General features: G+C 44.0%; 1 protein-coding gene across 2 annotated transcripts in view; it reads right to left on the bottom strand.

Moving 5' to 3' along the window:
- Positions 1 to 20853, bottom strand: part of mast3b (microtubule associated serine/threonine kinase 3b) — a 55366-nt gene that overhangs the window by 6503 nt on the left and 28010 nt on the right. For both annotated transcript variants that reach the window (XM_080770970.1, XM_080770971.1), the window contains 23 exons: positions 20597 to 20757; positions 17661 to 17736; positions 17219 to 17434; positions 16931 to 17032; positions 16182 to 16314; positions 15507 to 15553; positions 15283 to 15374; positions 14705 to 14913; positions 13880 to 14018; positions 12877 to 13009; positions 11619 to 11784; positions 10129 to 10230; positions 9824 to 9946; positions 9453 to 9568; positions 8502 to 8671; positions 7907 to 8067; positions 6889 to 7089; positions 5831 to 6060; positions 4677 to 4799; positions 3466 to 3602; positions 2879 to 3066; positions 1648 to 1775; positions 323 to 514 (listed from right to left, as the gene is read on the bottom strand). In XM_080770970.1, the coding sequence (XP_080627096.1) occupies positions 323 to 514; positions 1648 to 1775; positions 2879 to 3066; positions 3466 to 3602; positions 4677 to 4799; positions 5831 to 6060; positions 6889 to 7089; positions 7907 to 8067; positions 8502 to 8671; positions 9453 to 9568; positions 9824 to 9946; positions 10129 to 10230; positions 11619 to 11784; positions 12877 to 13009; positions 13880 to 14018; positions 14705 to 14913; positions 15283 to 15374; positions 15507 to 15553; positions 16182 to 16314; positions 16931 to 17032; positions 17219 to 17434; positions 17661 to 17736; positions 20597 to 20757 (3345 nt within the window). The remainder of the gene's footprint in view (positions 1 to 322; positions 515 to 1647; positions 1776 to 2878; positions 3067 to 3465; positions 3603 to 4676; positions 4800 to 5830; positions 6061 to 6888; positions 7090 to 7906; positions 8068 to 8501; positions 8672 to 9452; positions 9569 to 9823; positions 9947 to 10128; positions 10231 to 11618; positions 11785 to 12876; positions 13010 to 13879; positions 14019 to 14704; positions 14914 to 15282; positions 15375 to 15506; positions 15554 to 16181; positions 16315 to 16930; positions 17033 to 17218; positions 17435 to 17660; positions 17737 to 20596; positions 20758 to 20853) is intronic.

The following is a 20853-nucleotide window of genomic DNA, read 5'->3' as shown; positions in this document are numbered from 1 at the left end:
GCTATTTTTTTGCAATTCTTTACGATGAAAGGAAACGATTATGCAAAAACAATTGAAATGATTAAGAAAACAAAAAAAACAACACAAAAATCAGTCGACTATGTATACTACATTGTGACCAGAGTATTCTAGTAAGAGAGTGGCGACACTAGCGTTGACTCCGAGTCCCATTGTTAACAATGGAATGCGGAAGTGCTCATTCTATCTCAACGGGGATAGTTCCAATGTTTGGAACTATAGCCCATGCGGCGAGATCAAAGCACACTCTCTTACTAGATTACGCTGATTGCGACAGGCCTAGCCGACCGGACCGTTACCGTACCATGTGTCTGACGATGGCGGGGGGGGACAGGGTCATGCCGTGGTAGGCCTGGAGGGCCTTGGCGAGTCCCGGTAGCGGGGAGGGGGAGCGCTGAGGAGACAGAGGCTGGCCGGCGTTGGGGGAGGGGCACGCCGCGGAGGTGCAGGCCAGCGGCGACGGGGGGATGCTGCTGGTGGACTTCCTGCGGCCCATCTGCCGTCAGTCAGCACAACGTGTACAAGTTAGGGATTCAGCATGTCCACTTACTATAAACTCGGTAAACAACGGCATGAATAGAGTGCACACTGCACAGAGAACAGTGTAGTGCCTTATTAAGACCCGAGGCAGATAGTCTAAAAAGCCCTTCTAAAATCAATAGTTCTCACACTTTCGAAAATGTTCAACGATAGCAGACGTACAAGCTCGCAGCGTGGCACAAATTGACGCGCTGTGTGAGCTTGTATATCTGCTATTTTTGAAGAGCCAATAGAGTTCTCAACAGGTCTGAGAATTAAGGCTGGGCCCTAACTGGGACACTTGGCCCGGCCCAACTAATTAGCATAATGTTAGGCCTGAAAAGGCCCCAAAGGAGAAAAAATTCCTCCATGGAACCCGAGGCCTGACTAATTGGCAAACCTTTTCATCCCAGCCCGGCCGGGTTCAGGCAGAATTTGAGAACTCGAATTAGCCAACGCTAAAGTCGAAAATGGCACCCGATGCTTTCCTGGTTTGAATGGGTAAAATAAACCAGGTAAACATCTGTCCGAACTACCTAACATTCTGTACATTTGAAACTATAACATACAAGGTAAACAATGAACCTAGCTTCCTTCTTTTTTGATTGGCTGATTTGAATAACTATTAGTCAGAAATGTTAACAGTATGTGGTACACAACACAACAAAGTCCTGGGGACTTGATTCCATTGCATTCATAAACATAAACAGTATAAAAATAATACATGTCATCAACAAATACAAAACACAGAGAAAAAGGAGAAATGGCAGCAGTTCTATCCTCCTATTATATGGGAAATTGCATTTACTGTATGTCCCATGAAAGGTGAGTTTCAGGCCAGTTTTGAAAGAAACTAGTGATTTACAGTAGCAGAATGAGACTCTTCCCATGTTTGTTCTATATTCGGGTAGTACCAGATCATTGTAACTCCCTGCTGTGGGTGTCACTCACTTTGGAGAAGTAGTTAGCCAGGTACGAGGCCATCGAGGGCACTGCATCTTAACGTGCTTAACATTTGTGGTCGAGAAAAACGAGTCTAACAAACAAACAAGTGACCACGATAGATATGTCTGTGTCTGTGTTTCAGCCAATCGCTGGCCTCAGTCTCACCTTGGTGAAACGGTGCTGGCTGGTGCTGAGCTTGGAGCCCAGGCCGTGCAGCGAGCTGGGCCGGATGTGAGCCGCCGGAGAGCTGGGAGAGCTGGAGCAGGGGGAGGTGCTCTGAGGAGAGCTGGTGTCTGGGGAGGAAGAGGTTCAAAGTTAAAACCTCATCAACACAATGAAGAAAGGGGGTTTTAACCCCAACGCTGAAGTCACGCCAGCAGAGTTTGGGATGCCACGTTCACAGTGCAAAGATTCACAACATTGAATGAATTACGTCTATGAGTGACGATCATGAATAAGAATGTTGCAACATCATGAGATGTTTAACAGATCCTAACATCCAGCATGACAACCAGTGCTTTTCGATGTGGACCGGAGGCTGCTTCTCTGAACCGCACCAGGTTCCAAAAGCACCTTTCACACATTAACAACCCCACCAAATTCTAATGGCAAAAAACCTCAGGTCTAGAGATTAAAAAAAATAATTAAACTGCAAGCTTAAATGTGAAAATGCCCTTAGATTCAGATACAGTCTCAAGAACATATTAAAATAGTGGAGCCATGCAACCCTTCATTGACTATTTCAATAGGCGCACGGCTGCACGCTGACCCCTCCTACACAATAGATAGCATAATAGAAAATTGGAAAGAAAAGGAAGAAAAAAGGAACCGAGTGTTTTTTCTTTATACATTTTTTTCTCATTTAAAAAAGAATAATGTCTGTAATTCACTTGATTTACAACATGTTGGAAAAGTTTGAGAGCAAGAGTGTCTGTCCTGTTGTCTGTTTTGTTTTTCTGTTCACACTTGTCATTGTTTAACTGTTTTTAGTTTTTTCATGTTTATCACATTTATATATCTTTTTTTAATTATGTATTGTATGTGGAACATTTACATTACCTGTAATTTTTTCTCATTTTATATAACTGAATTACTCATTATCATTGTCGAATAATATTCTGAAGTTGCCATATACAAAAAATGCCTAATAAAAACAGTATTAAAAAAAAAAGAAAAAAAATAGTGGAGCCATGCAATGCCATCAGCTGTATATAGATCGATTCACAGAGGGTTTCCTGGGTGCGGCCATTACTGAGGTGTACCATTAAGTGCAGCAGCACTGATTAGCTACACCTGGTCTACAGAGCACCTGCTCCATGTATTACACCTCAGTAATGGCCGCGCCCAGGGCACTCCTCTGTGAATCGGTCTATATCCTTTCCCACAGTGAGCTCACCTCCAGGCTGGTGGTCGGGCGCAGGGCTGCGGCAGGGCGTCGACGGCCCAGGAGAGAGGCTGTGTGTGGGGGAGCCCGGCAGACTCTCGCTGGAAGACACCGAGTGGTGGAGGCCGGAGGAGAAGCTACGGCTGCTGTGCATCACCGTGCTCTGCTTGGAGCTCAGCTTCTTCAAGATGCTGCGCCGCCTGCTGGCCAGGGGAACAAACACACCGTATACAGTACAGGGTCAATACTGTGGCATTGGGGCAGTACAGTGTGAAGAAGCAGAAAACATCCTTCACTAACCTTACAAAGTGACAGGCCAGGACTTAAAAAAAAGAAATCACACCCGTGTGAACTGAGTGGTGCAACTCCCCCCCCCACCTATCTCTCTCTCTCTCTCTCTCTCTCATTAGCAGGCAACACAGCAGCACTATCTCTCTCTCTGTTTCTGGCGCCCCCTACTGGTACAAATAAGTCATATACTCGTGCTCATGGCCACATAGTTAGTCACATAGGCACAGGCACGGACATTGCTGGTTGCACTCAAAAACTATGTGTAATTAAAAGAAAACAACCTAAAGTGTAATTTTATGTAATGTCACCTGTCCTGAGTGTCTCTCCTCCGGTTCTTCTTGCTGCGTCGGGCCATCTTGCCTTTGTGCTTGGTCTTTCGCGCCGGGCCAACTTTGATGGACGTGTTCTCGAGGGCTGTGGTCTGCAGCGCCACCTTGTTGCCACTCTGCACATTTCAGAAGAATCACACCGATTGATTAGGTTCTGTTGTTGTCGAAGACACTGGATTGATTCAGCATTCAGGACTATAAAGTCCTTAATAAAGGACCACTTTTCAACCTATCTTCATATAATTGGTCTTCACTAATAACCATGATAAAAATGGCACAATTCTTTTCTACTCAGTCCGTGTCTCTTAGGAGGGCGTTGGGCAGTTCAGAAACCCGTTCACCAGTGACAAAGATTTTTAAACAACATTTTTTTTAGATTTTTATTATCGTGAGAACGGTGGCTTCCATTTTCGCATTGCGACTTTTCAGGAACAGAAAGACTGCCGTTTCTATTAGCTTGGATTCCGAATCAATGATGTCAGGACGGGTTTCTGAACTGACCACAGCTCTCCTGTGAGACACAGACCGAGTACAACTAAATTGTGCAATTTTATCATCGTTATTAGTAAGGACCTATTATATGAAAATAGGTTGAAAAGTGGTCCTTTAAACAATAAACAACAAGCTGAACACAAAACGATTCAGAGCCCAACATGTACATCTATGTATACCTACAACAACGCAGTGCAATCTGCACAAACAAACAAACAAATATGTAAACAAACCTATATGTAAGTAGTATTTATACATAGTAGTAGCAGTTGTTCTCTACAAGATGCACACTCCCAACTGTCCAGTGGACCTCAAAGCACTACTACCTCAAGCTCACACCTCAGGTCGAATCACCCAGAGAGTACTACCAAGCCACGCCCTGGGAACCCCCAAGTCAAACACCAAATGCCTTGACAGGAGCTTTCTCCACTCTGCTATAAGGACATGGAACAGCCTTCCCCCTGTGGTTGTTGGAGACATTACATCTAGCAGTGTTCACGCTTTCAAGAAGAGGCTGAACAAACACCTCCTCAGTATGTATGTATGTATGTATGTCAAGGACTGTCATTCATCCAACATTCAGTTTAGACATATTGTACGCCCGACTGAGTAGCTGCAGGTCATTGATAGGCTCTTTGAATGTATTTTCTCATAACCTGTATCTGCTTAAGCTTAATTAAAAAAAAAGGTTTGCGTACCTTCAGCAGCAGTTCGATCATCTCGGGGTGAACCAGGCCTTGGACAGACTCTCCGTTCACGTGGGTGATGAGGTCAGCGGCCCGGAGTCCCGCCTCGTAGGCGGCACTTCCTTCCTCCACACTCTGAGACAGGAAGAACAGAATGTGTATTAAATTACTGTCATTTTATTTCATACTTCATAGCGTATGACCGTCGTGGCAAAAGTACAGACGATAGCTCGACCTACACACCGACAGGTTGTGTGAGCTTGTAGATTTGGTCTTTTTGGGGACAGTTTTCCCATATTATAATATGCCCAAAACAGGGACGCCAGGTTGAAAGTGGTTGAGACCGTCTATGGGTTTTATAAATAGCTATCCAATGAAAAAGATGATTAATCAAGTGATTAATCATTGCAGAAGCCTCTTGACGATTTGTTTTAGGCTTTTCTGCCATTATTAATAGTTACAAGTGAAGATGGACAGGAAAGAGGGGGAGAGAGAAGGGGAGAGACATGCAGCAAAGGTCGTCATGAACGGGTACTCAAACACGCAACGCAGGACAAAGCCTATATGTGGACCGATATACCTGGATAAATATTTTACCTTTGTGTTTCTTCGTAAATTAATGCCACACTTGATCATACTACAGCAGGGGTGGGGAAACTGGCAGCCAAGGGGGCCACATGCGGCCCCCACCTTCACTTAATGCGGCCCTCATGTTAATATCAGAACACTGATATAGTATTGATTTCAGCTGTTTACAATTCCAAAACCCGCTTTAATTACTTCATGACTAGTATTAAATGACTAGTACTTTTTATTTGTGTCCAGTTCATAAAGTTAACTATACCTAAATGCATTTGAAATTCAATAAAAACTAGGTTACTTTTCAGGATTCAAATTCAAAAATAGCAAAATAAATGTCAGATTTCCAATTCAAATATAGCAAAAATAGCTATTTTTGCTACGACAGTAGCAAAAATAGCTGTGGCCCTCTGGAGGGAGTGTGGAAATATATTGGCCCTCGCCATCGTCAACATTTCCCAGCCCTGTACTACAGCGTCACACAAAAGCGTCAAAACGGTGCACAAAGCACTGCTTTTTGAGCTTTTTATCCCAAAAAGGACAATGAGGTTTCCACCCGACAGATAATAATAATAATAGTGACTCACCGACACCATGTGGTGCACCGTGTACACGTCACTGTCTCCCATGTACACTCGGATGGCCTGCACAGTGAAGCCGTACTTCTTCCCGGACGTGTGGACCACGATGGGGGGCCGCGCGCTGCCGAGGCCGAGGGACAGGTCCCCTCTGTTGGGGGACGAGTCTCTGGACGACGGGTTGGAGGAGAGGGAGCGAGGGGAGACGGGACTGGGCTGGAGGCTGAAGAGCGTGTCGTCTAGAGAGGAGGAGGACAGAACCAGTGTCATTTGATCCGTTTATCAACTGGTAAAATATATATCCCTGGAAATGCGTGCGTCCCAAACCATCTCATCACTTGACAAGTGAGTCTGGTTCGGTCACACAACCTCTCAAGACAAATCAAAGTAGGAAAGAGTAGTACGTCGCGCATCAAAAACCATTGGATGTAGCCTCCCTACCCTTTTCTCACTCTATTCCACCAGAATAATTAGGGAAGGCAAAATAAAATCATTGCAGACAACTCCCATCCTGCACATCACCTCTTCAATCTCCTCCCATCAGGCAGGAGATATAGAAGTATCAAGAGCTCAACATCTCGCTTCAGAGATAGCACTTACCTCGTAGCCATTAGACATGCTTTTTTAATAAGGCCTTGCCTCTTTTTAATGCGTCTATTGTTTTTAAATGTGAAGCACCATGAGCCATGGAGAACGGTATTTTGCTCCCCTGTATGCCCAGTGTATATTTGTGGAAGTAACAATAAATCTGATTGATGATTGATGACATCTGAACTTGTAGCAATATGCATATAGCACTTTAAAAAACTGAATGTAATTTCCTATGCTGCTGGTTTTTGTATTGTATTGTCTTGTCTTGTCCTTCTTGTTTGTGTATCTATGGTTGTCTGTATATATGTCGAGTATGAACCAAGACAAATTCCTATCAACTTGTTGACATGGCAAATCAATTATTGAATCTTGAGCCACCGTGGGTGGGCCGCCGTCGCTTTCAAGGCAAGGCAGGTTTATGTGTATAGCACAGCCACATTTCAACAACAAGGTGTAACCTTCGAGGTGACGCCTACCCGCGGTGATGATGAGGGACAGGGCGGACACGGAGGCAGACTTGGGGACCTTCCCTCCGCAGGGCAGCCCCTGTCTGTCGGGGGTCTCCAGCTGGTTGCCGTAGCGCGGGGGTCCGGCCGGGTCCTTGGGAGAGGAGTGTTTGGCCCCGGTGCTGTTGCTACGGATCCTGATGCGTTTCAGGTTGGACACCACCACCTCAGCTATAGAACACACGGCACAGTCGAGGGAAACAGATGAGATAAGTGATGGACTTGTTCTTGTCCTTTGTATTTCTGTCTTTTATCGTTATACCGGTATACCTGCTGGCCTGGTATCTTTGCAAGCTTGAATACTTTTTGAGCAGTGCCTCCGCTCCATTACGCAGAGATGTGTGTGCCTCCTACCCTATGTACTGTATGCATGCGTATGCGTGTCCCTGTGTCTGTCCGAGCACGGAAAGCTGTTCCAGGGGGTCCCCAGGAAAGGTTGTTAATATAGCATCACAGTCATTTTGACCAGTTGTGCTGGCGCTGCGAGCTTGTACATCTATCAAAAAATGTTTTTAATATAAAAAATGTGCCAGGGTTCCAGGCTCAAAGCATTTTCAGACGGCCAAAATATATATCAATCAATTTCATGTGTCCTTGGCACATAAATGTTTGAGAACCAGTGAACTAAACCAGTGGTTCTCAAACCTTTTTGGCTTCAGTAACCCCTTTTCCTGATTTCTGGACCAAAGTACCCCCTTTAGCCGACTACACGCCCTTATAGTTGCTGCCGGGCAGAAACCTAACAGCTCCATATTTTTGAATCGTGAAAAGTAGCCTATTTTGGACATAATGAGGTATCCACCTGATGCTACGAACGAAGAATGTAACATTACAAGAAAAGGAGTGAACAACATGAAGTTAAACAATTGGAGAAAACCGTGTCCAGTTTTTCCCCATTTTCTCTCACGTACCACTACCTCTGCGTACCCCTATTTGAGAACCTCTGAACTAAACTACCATCGTCCACCATCACTCAACACTCCTGTACCTTCGTCGTCAGTGGAGAAGGCGAAGCGGGGCATGGTGTCCAGACTGTGGGTGCTGCTCATCACCAGAGGACTGGTCTCCAGACTGTGGGTGCTGCTCATCACCAGAGGACTGCTGCTCCTCTCCGACTGCGAGGAGCTGGAGGACGCACGGGGACGGAGGCTACAAACATCGAAACGGGGTGCATACATTGGTTAGACATACCACCATAACATTCCTAGAGTCAATAGTCAGACAAACCCGAGCTGCGGGTGAAAAATCACCCGTGCTGCGGGTGGAAAATCACCCGTGGCTCCCAACATGCATGGCGGGTTTAAACTAATCCGTGATGCTAATCCAAAGCTTTTAACTGGAGGCTATATATTTAAGTAGTGCATCTGTAAGCAGTTTATGAATAATTTAGAGAGAGACAGGAACAGCAGAGAGAGAGCCAGGAACTGAGGGCAGGGAGGGGGGTAAGGAAGGACATAACAGTGCATATAGCTCTCCGGCCTAAACTCAGGCAGGGACGTTGCAATTAGGACGTCGACTCGACACACTATCCCATCTCAAAATGTGCCCCTCCTCAAAATGTGCCGCAATCATGCCAGTCGTACCCGCAGCTGGTGCGCTCCATGCCGCTTTGTCTGTGAGCGTCTCCGGGGGCGGGGGAAGGGGTGAGCCTGCCGCTGTCCCAGCGGTCCTCGCTGTGCTCCTCGCTGTGGCTGCGGTCTGACGAGAAGCTGATGTTGGACGGAGTGGCCAGGTGCTCCGTGCTGCTGTACACCTGCACACACACACACACACACACACCGACGCAGTTGTTAACTCAGTTACGGTAGACAGAGGGCCCCAACCTACAAATATCTTCTAAAATCGGTTTTCTAAATAAGCCTATGTTGGTATAATTCAGTGGTGCTCAAAACCTTTTCATGTCAAGGATGTATTTGGCCACCGACCCCCCCCCCCCCCCCCCCCGCCCATCTCAAAATATGTTGTTCCAGGGAGCCCCAGAAGCAAAGATTTGAAGTAAAAATGTTTGCTTTAAAAATGTATTTCAAAGAGTCCCGTTCACGACTTAATTTCTTGTGCAGATCTACAAGGTCATATAGTGTGGCATAAAGTGATCTGCTATTTTTGAATTGCCAAAGTATAAAATAATGGTTAAAGTGCTTACAATCTCAAAAGACACAGATGCTTTTCTGGTTTTAATGGGTTAAAAAGGACCTTCGTTGTGTTTTTTGTGAGTAATTATTTTTTTCCCCCTACAGTTTCCTACAATTTCTCGTAAAATGATTATTACTCCAAGACTATTAGATATGGGTTTAAAAAGTTAATTCATAACTTATATATTGGTAAGTTTGGGTCCCGGGGAGATACCAACATTTATTTATTAAGGTTTGGGAACCCCGGCCGTACAAAGTACAAAGTAGAATATATAACTGGACCACTGCAGAGCACCGTGGAGAAAAAACACACACGAAAGCTACAAGAAAATCTAGAAATGTCTTCTTTTAATATTGAGGTATCACTTGGAGATTTCTCTTCATTGATGTGGTCTTCCTCACCTTGCTGAAACGATTCGACCAGGAAGAAAACTGTCGTATTTCGAGGGAAGACTCTTCGTCGTTCGTCTCATCCTCATCCTCGTCGGAGGCCAGGTGGTGATAGCGATCGGAACGAGCTGATAATGAAGACACATGCAGGCTTTATTTCAACCAATCCTAAACCCAATTTGTGTAACACTTCATAATTAAAGAGATGTGAGTAATTAAACGAAAAGGTCTCTCCGCCCTCCAGCTCTTTATTACATTTTCATACCGATGTCCAATGTTATCCAATCATCAGGAGAAAATACTGCACAAAGATAATTCATCAGCTTCAATTGCATAATGTTCCACTCCAGAAGTGTCTCCTTTATGATGGGAATGTAACCTACTGTCAAAGTAGCTGGTGTCGTCCTCCGCCTCCAGCTGGGGGATGAACTCAGCTTTCTGTCTCAGCAGACCGTTCCAGTCCAGACCCGCGAAGAACGAGTGGTGCTTCACCTCGGATGCCCCGCCTAAAAACACACACGTTTCACAGCCAGTCAAATACGGGGCGAAGATTCACACCGACAACTCTGAGACCCATTATGAGAATTAAACTTTCTGTTGATAATCATTCCACATAGATGTCACAGGAACACAGGATCTAGCCCATCTACAAGCTCACAATAGTGCACCTGCTAGCCGTATGTTGTACCTGTTCCAAATCGTTCTAGAGGGCTCTGTCTCAGGAGTTGGTTGATCATGTCCTGTGCATCAACTGGCAAGGCATCATCTCCCTCGGGCCAAATTATGTCATCTAGACGCAACAGAAACACAGGCAAATTAGAGGATTCATACAACAAATGACACAAATTGCAGCTAATACTACCAAGTAAAAAGAACCTAAACAAAAAGTAAATGCCATAAAGAAAACAATGCCATCAAAGTAAGCCAGTGATGCAGTCGAGGGAGAGTTGGGGGAGATCAGAAGATCTCTGAAGTTCATGTCAGATGAGCTGAGAAAGCGGCAAAAAAACAACCTATGCTACTTGATCCGATGAACGAAGTAAAACCTTAAAAGACAAACGCTGGAATGGCAAGTCATGAAGTTCTTTCAAATTAAGAACGTGTGTACTAACAACGTGTAAAAAATTCACAGTAACAATGTTGCTGAGTCGATGTATCGTTAACTTGTAAATCAGTACTTTTCGGTAAGCGAGAAGAAGCTGAAGTGGACAGCGGTGTAGTTGAACGAGAACCTTACAATAAAGAAGGCAGTGGCGGACATCGACAAACATACATGCATACCTAAGTAAACAAAAACAAAACATAAGCAACGTGGACTAGAAGAGAAGGAACTACAGAGTCTCGCCTGATGGCGCTGCATGCTTTGATGGAATATTTCCGTTTTGGAGTCGTTGAAGGCTGCAGAGTTAGTGGTCACGGGACCGGATTGTGTGGGAGCATTTGCATGAATTATTATCAAAATAAATGACAGGACCTTGATAAGGAATATTCATTCCCGTTTTAGAGACGGTGATGAAGAGGAGTTTGTAGACATTGGGCCTGGACTGTGTGGGTGATTATATCATATGATCATTTCATATCATCCAAGTATGAAAGATCATACGCTAACCTCTAGATACCATGTAACTTTGCCCTGTATTTTCATAAAAATGGTGGTGTGTTTACCTGCAACGCAGTAATTGTACTTTGGGGGTTTTGACTGTTTTGGTCGACCGGGACATATTTGGGCGTTTCCTTGGAGCTTCCAGCCAATAACGGCACAGAAAAGCTGGTGACGCATTGTGAGTTTGATTTATGCACCACAGGGATTTCTTTCTGCCAGGATGCATGCTCTAATAATTATTTCTGGCGACGCGACATCAAACAAATCTTTGTCTTTGCATATCTCTGTCTCCCTCACTCTATTTAGTCTCTGTCCATTTTTCTCTGCAACTCTCTCTCTCTCTCTCTGTCACTCGCTCTCTCAGTACGGTGCTATGTGGAAGAGATGCTGCATATCAATTGTGTGATTGTAGAAATGTCTCCAATGAAACCATGTTGACAAGTCAATGTTGGACAGTGATGTTAGATCCCTGCTCGCATTTTATTCCAAAAGGTTGAGGGGAGAGACGACAGCAAGCGAGGGGAACCTCGCACACAGTATGCCTTTAAGCTTCACAGTATTCAGTCGATGCTCACCGCTGACAACGTGGCTGAACAGCTCCTCCGGAGTGTCTCCGAAGAACGGCACGCAGCCCACCAGGAACTCGTAGAGGATGACCCCCATGGCCCACCAGTCCACTGGCTTCCCGTATCCCTGGCGAAGGATGACCTCCGGGGCGATGTATTCCGGCGTTCCACACACCTACAGAAAACCAGATCCTTCAACATCTCCAAAATCGTAAAAGCCTTTAACCACTATCAACCTAGCCTCGGAAACCCAGACGTTTTAATTTCCAGGGAGAAAAAAAAAGTCTGGGTCCGAGTCCACTTCAATTCGGCATAGACTCATAGAGTAGCGCAAACATTGCTCACTCTCTGCTGATTTCTGATCGTCTGCACCTTTGTTAAATTGACACACAGCACGCACTCCTCTCTCTCTCTCTGTCGCTATAAGTAATTAGTATCATGTCGCGCAGCTGCGCATAGTTTCTCCCGGCGGATCCTGCCGGGAGCTGCCTATGCCATAAAAAGCATAGGTGAGTTCCAGGCTACTATCAACCTGGCGTTCCATTTTTCCCCCAAAATGTTCGAAAATAGTGGAGAAAGTGTTTAAACTTTATTTTGCAGGGGACACCCTGGAGAACGTTCTCAAGGACCCCTGGGCGTCCTTGGACCCCATTTTGAGATTCACTTGTGAATTAGACCATACAGAGGAGAGAGCAATGACATGCCACACATGTCATATTCAGTTCCTGCATATTTTAACAGCTTGACCCGATAGGATACCGCCACCGTTGCACATTAAGCTAATCACCTGGGGCGACCCCCCCAAAATAATTTAGGGGTACTTCATTGTAAATATTATACTTTTGATTACGTTTTATTATTCTATATTATAATAAAAACCTTGCGTTTGATCATGGTTTCCTGTTCCTCCTTCCTATGTTGCCTACTCATCTTACCCCTAGACATAATATGAGTTGTAACATAACTCAAGACCTCCGGTTTGGGAACCACTCTTCTAACCCATTCTGAACGGGAACCCATTTTGGTATTAGCATCATGTTATGCTTTAGCTATTGAAAAATAGCAGATCTACAAGCTCATATCGCGCCACCGAGTGGCGCGATACGAGCTTGTAGGTCTGCTATTTTTGAAAAATTCGAAGAACGACTGACATTTCTAGAATCTGATCTCAGGTCAGAATGGGTTAATCAGACCAGTGTGTGTCCCGTGGAAACCTCGTATGAATCTGATCTCAGGTCAGAATGGGCTAATGAAGCTCTCATCTCACCTGCTTGTCGAGGAACTCTCGGGTGTCCTTCTCCATGTGGCCTTCCAGCAGGTTGGTGGTCATGTTCATCAGGCCGATCTTGGACAGGCCGAAGTCCGTCAGCTTGATGTGTCCCATGGAAGTAATCAACAGGCTGTTGGGAGTACAGAGTGGACCAAACTATGAGGCGAATACAAATACAGTTTCTTCACCTGTGTTTTTCCTCCTTGCTTTCCTGAAAACTCGGAACGATGGAGCTTGCCCAAAATAAGTCCTCCTCATCCTCTTATCCCATTCTGGGCGGGAACCCCTTTCGGTGTTAGCATTATGCTATGCTTTAGCTATTGAAAACTAGCAGATCTACAAGCTACGAGCTGCTATTTTTGAAAAATCGAAGAACGACTGACATAGAAACATAGCTTTTTCAGAAGACTGTCAGGATGTAGAAGACATTTTTAGAATCTGATCTCAGGTCAAAATGGGTTATTTACACATATGATGCGACAATAAAGTTGAATGAAATATTCTGGATTGTCAAGTATAACATGCTTGCGCATGCTGGTACATTATGGTCAAAATTTCTCAATATTTTAATCAGCTTTATTTAGTGCGAGCACTGAGCAGAAAACCAGCAGGGGAGGCACAAAAGAATAAACCCTGCCTACATTATGCAATTTTGACCTTTGATCTTTCAACCCAAAAGGTTAATTATATCTTCAGGGACATGGACTCATAACCAAGTTTCGTGAAAATGGATCCATCTCAAGTTATGTTGTTCACAGGCAGGCAGCAGTACTTTCAATAACATGTCTTATCATATAGAGCACTGGTTTCCAAACACTGGGTCGGGACCCACTTTCAAAACATTTTCCAAAAAAAATCCCAAAAAATGATTTATTTTCATGAATTAAAAAGAAAATTAAATTATTTATTTCAGTAATTTCATGAAACGAATGTAATTTCTCTTTTGGGCATACGGAATAAAAGCTTTGGGAACCACTGATATAGAGAATGTGAGTCTTACTTGTCAGGTTTGAGGTCTCTGTGCACGATGCCATAGTTGTGAAGGTATTCCAAGGCCAGCACGGTTTCCGCAAAGTACATGCGTGTCATTTCTACTGGCAGAGGGCCCATGTTCTTCAGCAGGTTGGCACAGTCACCACCTGGGCATAAAACAACTCATGGTGAGGCTCTGGACACAAATTGAATTACAACGGATTTGTGGTCATCAGACTTTCTAACCATTAGGGTAAGTTGGTTTGTAACTTGTAAGTTGGTTTGATCCCTGAATTCCTTAGTATTGGTTGTTAGTAATGATGATGATTGATGATTATCAAGGAACTTGAGTGCAAGCCCTCAAATCTTGCACTCAAGTCACTACAAAATAAACAAATATATTCAACATTTACAATAGATTTGACATGATGTTGTCATAACTTATGATGTAAGTGTTTAGCTCAACTGTTTGTCCAGCAAACTGAAACAGAAACTCGGCTCCAAAATAGAACCTCAACTACAATGTCTCTGATGAACCAACTACACACACACCTATACATACTGTACATGGACAGAGTGTGGACTGGGCAAAAACACCTGAACAGTACTGTCCAGGGGAATTTGCATTGAATCCAATCGTCTGTATTTTAAGATATATACTTAAAAAAGATAAATACTGTACGATAACATTTCTATAGGTGCTTTCTTGACCCACACATGAGTGGGGGTCAGGGTGGGGGTCCCGAAAGGTAAATGACCCAGGGGGGGGGGGGGGGTCCTTTAATCTTAATCCTTGCACGAATACATAGCAAATACAACTACACACAAGTTGTGCACACACAGTACACGGTACCTTCCACGTATTCCATCACCATGCAGAGGTGCCGCCGCGTCTCAAATGAGCAAAACATGGACACGACGAAGGGGTTCTCGGCGAAGATGAGGATGTCGCGCTCCACGAACACCTGTTGGATCTGGTTCCTCAGCGCCAGGTTCTGACGGTTGATCTTCTTCATGGCGAAGCGCTGCCGGGTTTCCTTGTGGCGGACCAGGTACACAGCCCTGTTCAACACGCCACAGGAACACAGGAGACAGTTAAGGCCTGGTTCAGACTGCAGGCAAATCCGTTTTGTTGCTCAAATTGTTGCCGTCGGGCAGAAACCTCACATCTCCATTTTCTTTTTGCGCAAATTAACGACCTACTTGATCGTACTACAGCGACGCACAAAAGTAGCCAAGGTAGACGATCCACAAGCTCGAAGGTTTTGAGCTTGTATGTAGATCTGCTAATTTGCTCCCTTTAAATTTGAATCCTGAAAATTAACAGTTTGGGAACAGTTTCCTCTACCTGACGAAATCTGATCTTTAGGACTGACAGGACACACTATTAAATACTTTACTTTTGCAACCACAGACATTTAATCTTCTCACCCATAAGCTCCATTGCTGATCAGTTTGATTGTTTCAAAGTCACTCTCTAGAGGTTTCCTTCGAGTCGGGGTCAGCGCCTGGGGGCATTTATTCTACAAAGAAAGACAGAAAGAACAAACAAACTTCATTTACAAAGTACTTCAATACAAAAATCATACAAAAATGGCAAAAAACAACATCATGACAAAACAGAAGCTACAATACACAGTAGTTAGTTACTGTACCTCCACAACATCAGTGTCTACATCGTATGGCTCCAGATTGACCATGTCTGACAAACACAAAGAAAAATAACATCAATCATCATTAGCGCTTTAATTACACCGTGCTTTGCACAGACAAATCATCTTGTTTATAGTGTATGCACTTGTGTGCTGACTATCACAGCAGTTTTCAACCTTTTTCATAACAAGGTACATTATTTATTCAGCATTTGAGCCACGGACTACCATTTGATGATATTTAACCTCTGACGCAAAACTAAATATATCATATTTAGTTTTCGTTGGATAACATTTTGTCCACAATGTCGTATACCATAGGAGAGATAAGGCAAATGTTGATCAAAATAACAATTATTCTACATTCTCTAATTGTGTTACTTGTAAAATAAGTAATGCAGATGTTTACAATAATTTAACTCGAGAGCATAAAATGAAACCAAATGAACCCTTACAGGTCCATTTGGTTTCATATTACACTCTCATTTGGTCACGAACTCTCCATCATTTAGCTGTGGGGACCACCTCAATGACCACTGTTAGTCCAGTGGTTCTCAACCAGTGGTCTGGGGACCATCAGACTTCAGTCTACATGTGTGCGAATGAATAAACTAAGCTACGTTTGGCTAATTTCTTAAGAAGGTACTGTGGCCCAGCTCTGACAGACGTGGTATTTACCTTCCAAAAAGTCTCGGTTCAGACCCAGCTGGCTGATGATGTAGCGTGGAATGTCCGTTTTGATCCCCTGGCCGACCTTGGCGTGACCTTCTGCCGCCTCCAGCAGGTGGTAAAACTCCTCCGGGTCAAACTCCTGCCAACAGGATACAGTTAGGGTACAGTTATACAGTTAGGGTAGAGTTATACAGTTAGGGTACAGGTGCTTCTTACTTCTTAGAGCCAAGGTTGGGTCGCGGACCAATTTTTATGGGTTTATTTATTTTTGTTTCCTACATTTAGTTTTTAATTATTACCATTTAAAAAAAAGCAAAAAAAACTTTAATTTAAAACAATTCAATTATAATAAAAAATAAATAAAAATCGGTAATTTCATGAAGAAACCAACAAACAATCAAAGAAATTCCATAAATTAGAAAACAACAAGTAGTAGTAGTGAAAATAGCCGTTCTGAGAGCTCATATTGCGGTGGCGTGGAGCATCACGTTGTGATCTTGTAGATCTGCTATTGTCACAGGCTAAAAGGTTTGGGAACCACTGTCTTAGAGCAATCGTAGGAAAAGTTAACTAAATATTATCATAGATAAATAATATTATTGGCATTATCATTATGTTCAACAACTGTATTTTATTGCAGATTTAATTCCTAAAAAAAAGGAGCAAGTTTCATAATGCCAACAAAATGAAAATATCATTTAAGTCCCAAATGTCCCAGCCTAGCAGAATGAATGAACCACAAATGGTCTCCTCACCAAACACTCGAGGAGGCGTGCCGGCCGGCTGATGATGATGAGAATCTTCTTCACCAGCTGGGTGATGATGGCCAACTCCTCGCTCTCAGAGCGCTCGTACGCCTGCAAACACAGCGGAAACCAAAAACCGGTCAAAAAGTCCGGTCAAACGTGTCGACAAAACACATCGAACAAACAGGCTTATAACTATAGACTGACGTTTGCATCGAGCGGGTTGTTATGTGGGAACAATGCCTTATTAAAGGTTAATGATACATCCTTCATTATGCACTTATTGTGCTCTCTCACCTCGTGCAGAAGCTTGTCCAGTTTCTCCTGCAGCTCGGCGAAGTATCTGGAGGTCACCAGGCCTTTGTGGGACTTGTCCAGGCAGTCCCGAACCAGCTCGCCCAGCTGGTGCTGAATGAAACCCAGCACCCCGTCAGCCAGTGGGAAACTGCTGTCCGATTCTGCACAGCACTGACTGACCACCTCCTGCAAGCGCTCCTCCATCTGGGCTGTGGCCTATGCATATCGGCAAGTGCACACACACACACACACACACACACACACACACACACACACACACACAATGAGACAACATAATAAAGTCTTCTACACTACAGTACACATGCATAGGTTAGGCAGAACACCGGCACCAGACACATCAATCAACACACCTGCGTCCCTCTAAAGTTCTATAGATAAACCTTTAATATAACTTTGAGACTTTGACTTGGTCAGAACATACCTTTGGAAAGCGTTCTCTGTACACATGGTTCATCATGACGATCTCATTGTCAAAGGAACCGCTCGCTCTCCCGGGACTGCAACGCAAAACAAAACATGTTTTACCATGAAAACCAGAAACATTTAAAAACAGCCTCTCTATGGGGTTCAGACCGAGAAGAAACAACCTCCAGATACAAATTAGCCTTTGTGATTTTGGGGGGGATAAACATATTTACCGGTACATATATTAGTGTAATTTGCCGATATCTCATTTGGCTGACCAGTTGAAACACTTTTAAACTGAATATCAGCCATTTATTTGTAAAGATTAGTAATTGTTGACTCATGTATTACAAAACAATGCTGTCATTATTATATTTTTAAACTTGGCCCACAAGGGGGCAGTATTGAAAAGTGTGCTGCAGTATCCTATTTATTTTTGTCTATGGCAGTATTTAGCTAACCTGATGCTGCCAGATCCAAGAAGCTTGCTACACAAATTTGTTCCACAGCTTATTGGGATCTGGGATCTCGGAAGCAAATTCGATGACGGGGCTGTTCCTTTTTTTCCAAGACACTTGGTAGATGATTGGATGGGACCGTTTGTCTATCACCGTGTGGGGGCGTGCAACACAACCAATCATATTGACGTGTCTATATAGTTTCGCACATATCCCGCCCTTAGCTCACGCCGATTGGTTCGAACCACGGAGCGGTTCGGCGTTAGCTCAACTCCCTGAGAGATCCCAGATGGTTGCTGTGTTGGGGAACATGGTTACCCAATACCGCCCCCATCTGGCAGAGTCAGGTTAGTATGTAGCCAAAGCGTTAGCTATATTCATGATATACCGGTAGTACACACTGGTAAAACATGTCATCATCACCAGACATTAGACCTGTAATGGAGTGTAAAACATGTAATGATGAAAGCTTAAATAATTATTATACAATAATTGTAATTTATTTATTAATTTATTTTCCCTTTTCCTCTCCCATTAGGTTTTTATCTGCCAGTGAGGAGCCCCCACCGGGAGGAGGGTCTGTCTCTCCCTCTCTCTCTGTATCTCAGTCCCTCACTTGCCTTCTCCCTCTCTCTGTCTCTGTATCTCTCTCTCCCCCTCCCGCTGTATCATTCTCTCACTTGCCGTCTCCCTCTCCCAGTCTCAGTCTCTCTCTCCCTCTCTCTTTATCCATGTTGTCCAACTTGTCGTTGGTTGAACAGAGAGTACGTGTCTCAGTCTGTCTGGACATTTTGGTGCAGATGAAAGGGGTGTGTGTGTGTGTGTGTGTACGCGTGTGTGCGTGTGTGTGTGTGTGTGTGTGTGTGTGTGTGCGTGTGTGTGTGTGTGTGTTGCAGTTGGAAGGAACCCTGCAGCTCTGTGCTCCCTGCCAGGCAGCACACATCCACCCACGCATGCACTGACTAACACTGAGGCACGACAGCACAGTGCAGAGGGAAGAAGTACTCGCATGTTTTTCACGTAAAGAGATAGTTCACCACCCCCAAAGTCACTTTTTTCCCCCTTTGGTTCATGAATATTTTTCATGTTTTTGTCGCATTCCTAAGCCAATCATTTTGATGACCAGATCCCCATGCTCCCTATGGAGACACAAAAGGAGACTCTTTGTGTCTCCACAAGACTCTCCGGGCTATATCTTGCGTCACCCCCTTAACCCTTATCCCTAAACTTATTTGCCATTTTTTTACTATTTAAAGAAACCTTTTAAAATAGCCGATCTACTAGCTCACAACGTCTCGATGTAGATCGGCTAGTTGAAGTATTTAAAAAAAAATTCTAAATAGTAAAAGAAATGGCAAATAAGTTTAGGGATAAGGGTGGCACAAGATGGAGCCCTCCGTCTCTCCATAGGGAATTTCTTGATGATTGGTCTACTTTTACGGGGAGACTAACCCTGTTCTCACCATGGAATATAATTTAGTGTATAAGCTATAATCCTACTGTGTGAAATTGGAGGATGGAAATCTAACGTAATGAGCAATGGTGATGTGGCACTGGTAATACAATATTGATTTCTGCAAGACTCCAACGTAGACGCAGAGATTAAAATAGGGTGCATTTTGCCCAAAACACTGTTTATAGTTGAGGTACGCAATAAAACAACGACCTGTGCATCCACGGGATGCACTACTGTACTGTGTTTTTTATTTTGCTAGCTTTAGTTATAATAATAATTTCTTCTTACGTTTTCTACATGAATATAACCACATTGTAACCATATAAAATGATATGGGAGTTAAATGCAAAAGGCAAAATATGACTCCTAACGTCGTTGAAGTGGGACTCGTAAAATGTCCCTGGGACTCATCTAAAAGACCATCCCTGCACTCAATACTCATTACATTGCAAAACCTATTTACGTCAATGAGACGTTTAGCAAGTAAAACTAGGAGGGGCAGCGCTCTGATTCTAATGCATGAAAAAGGCTGGCCGGTCGGCAGTGATGAGCAGTGGTGATAAGTACATTTACTTACGCACGGTACTTAAGTACAATTTTGAGGTATCTTTCTGTACTTCTACTCCACTACATCTCGGATCCAAATATTCATTTACTACACTTCATTTATGTGAAAATGTACATCTGCTATTTTCAAGAGATGTTTAAACATTTGGAAACGTTCTGCATAATGAGCACCTGAAGGCAATACTTCCACTCAAGTACATTTAAAAATTTACTTTTTCTATATTGAAGTATTGATACTTTTTACTCAAGTAAAAGAAAATCACACCCGTGTGAAGTGAGGGGTGCTTTTATCATCATTCCGGCCAATCACAATATGCGACCTCACCTTCGTCTTCAATGTTTGTACTTAGTGCTTACCCAATGTTTGTGTGTGTGCACAAACCCTCAAAGCTGGACATAGGAGGGGCTAGCAGCCTATAGCACCCCTAAAAAAATGTGAGTACTTTTTCCACCACTGGTGCCGAGGAGTACCTGAGGCTGCGGGAGCGAGGTCGTATGAGCGTGGCGGAGCAGCGTCCATCCTCGTCCGTCCCGCTCTCTGAGCTGCGGAAGTGTTTGAACAGGAAGTGCAGCTCGTCCTGGGTGGGCTGGTAGGGCAGCTGGTGCAGACGCTCCTGAGACGACGATGACGACTGCACACACACACACACACACACACACACACACACAGTGTGAAATTGCTTCACGTCACTGACAAGGTTTCGTTAGTGCTACATCGTGCTAGGGGT

This window comes from Protomyctophum bolini, assembly GCF_963924005.1.
Source record: "Protomyctophum bolini genome assembly, chromosome: 8".
Lineage (NCBI taxonomy): Eukaryota > Metazoa > Chordata > Actinopteri > Myctophiformes > Myctophidae > Protomyctophum > Protomyctophum bolini.
This window is presented reverse-complemented; position numbering and strand designations above follow the sequence as displayed.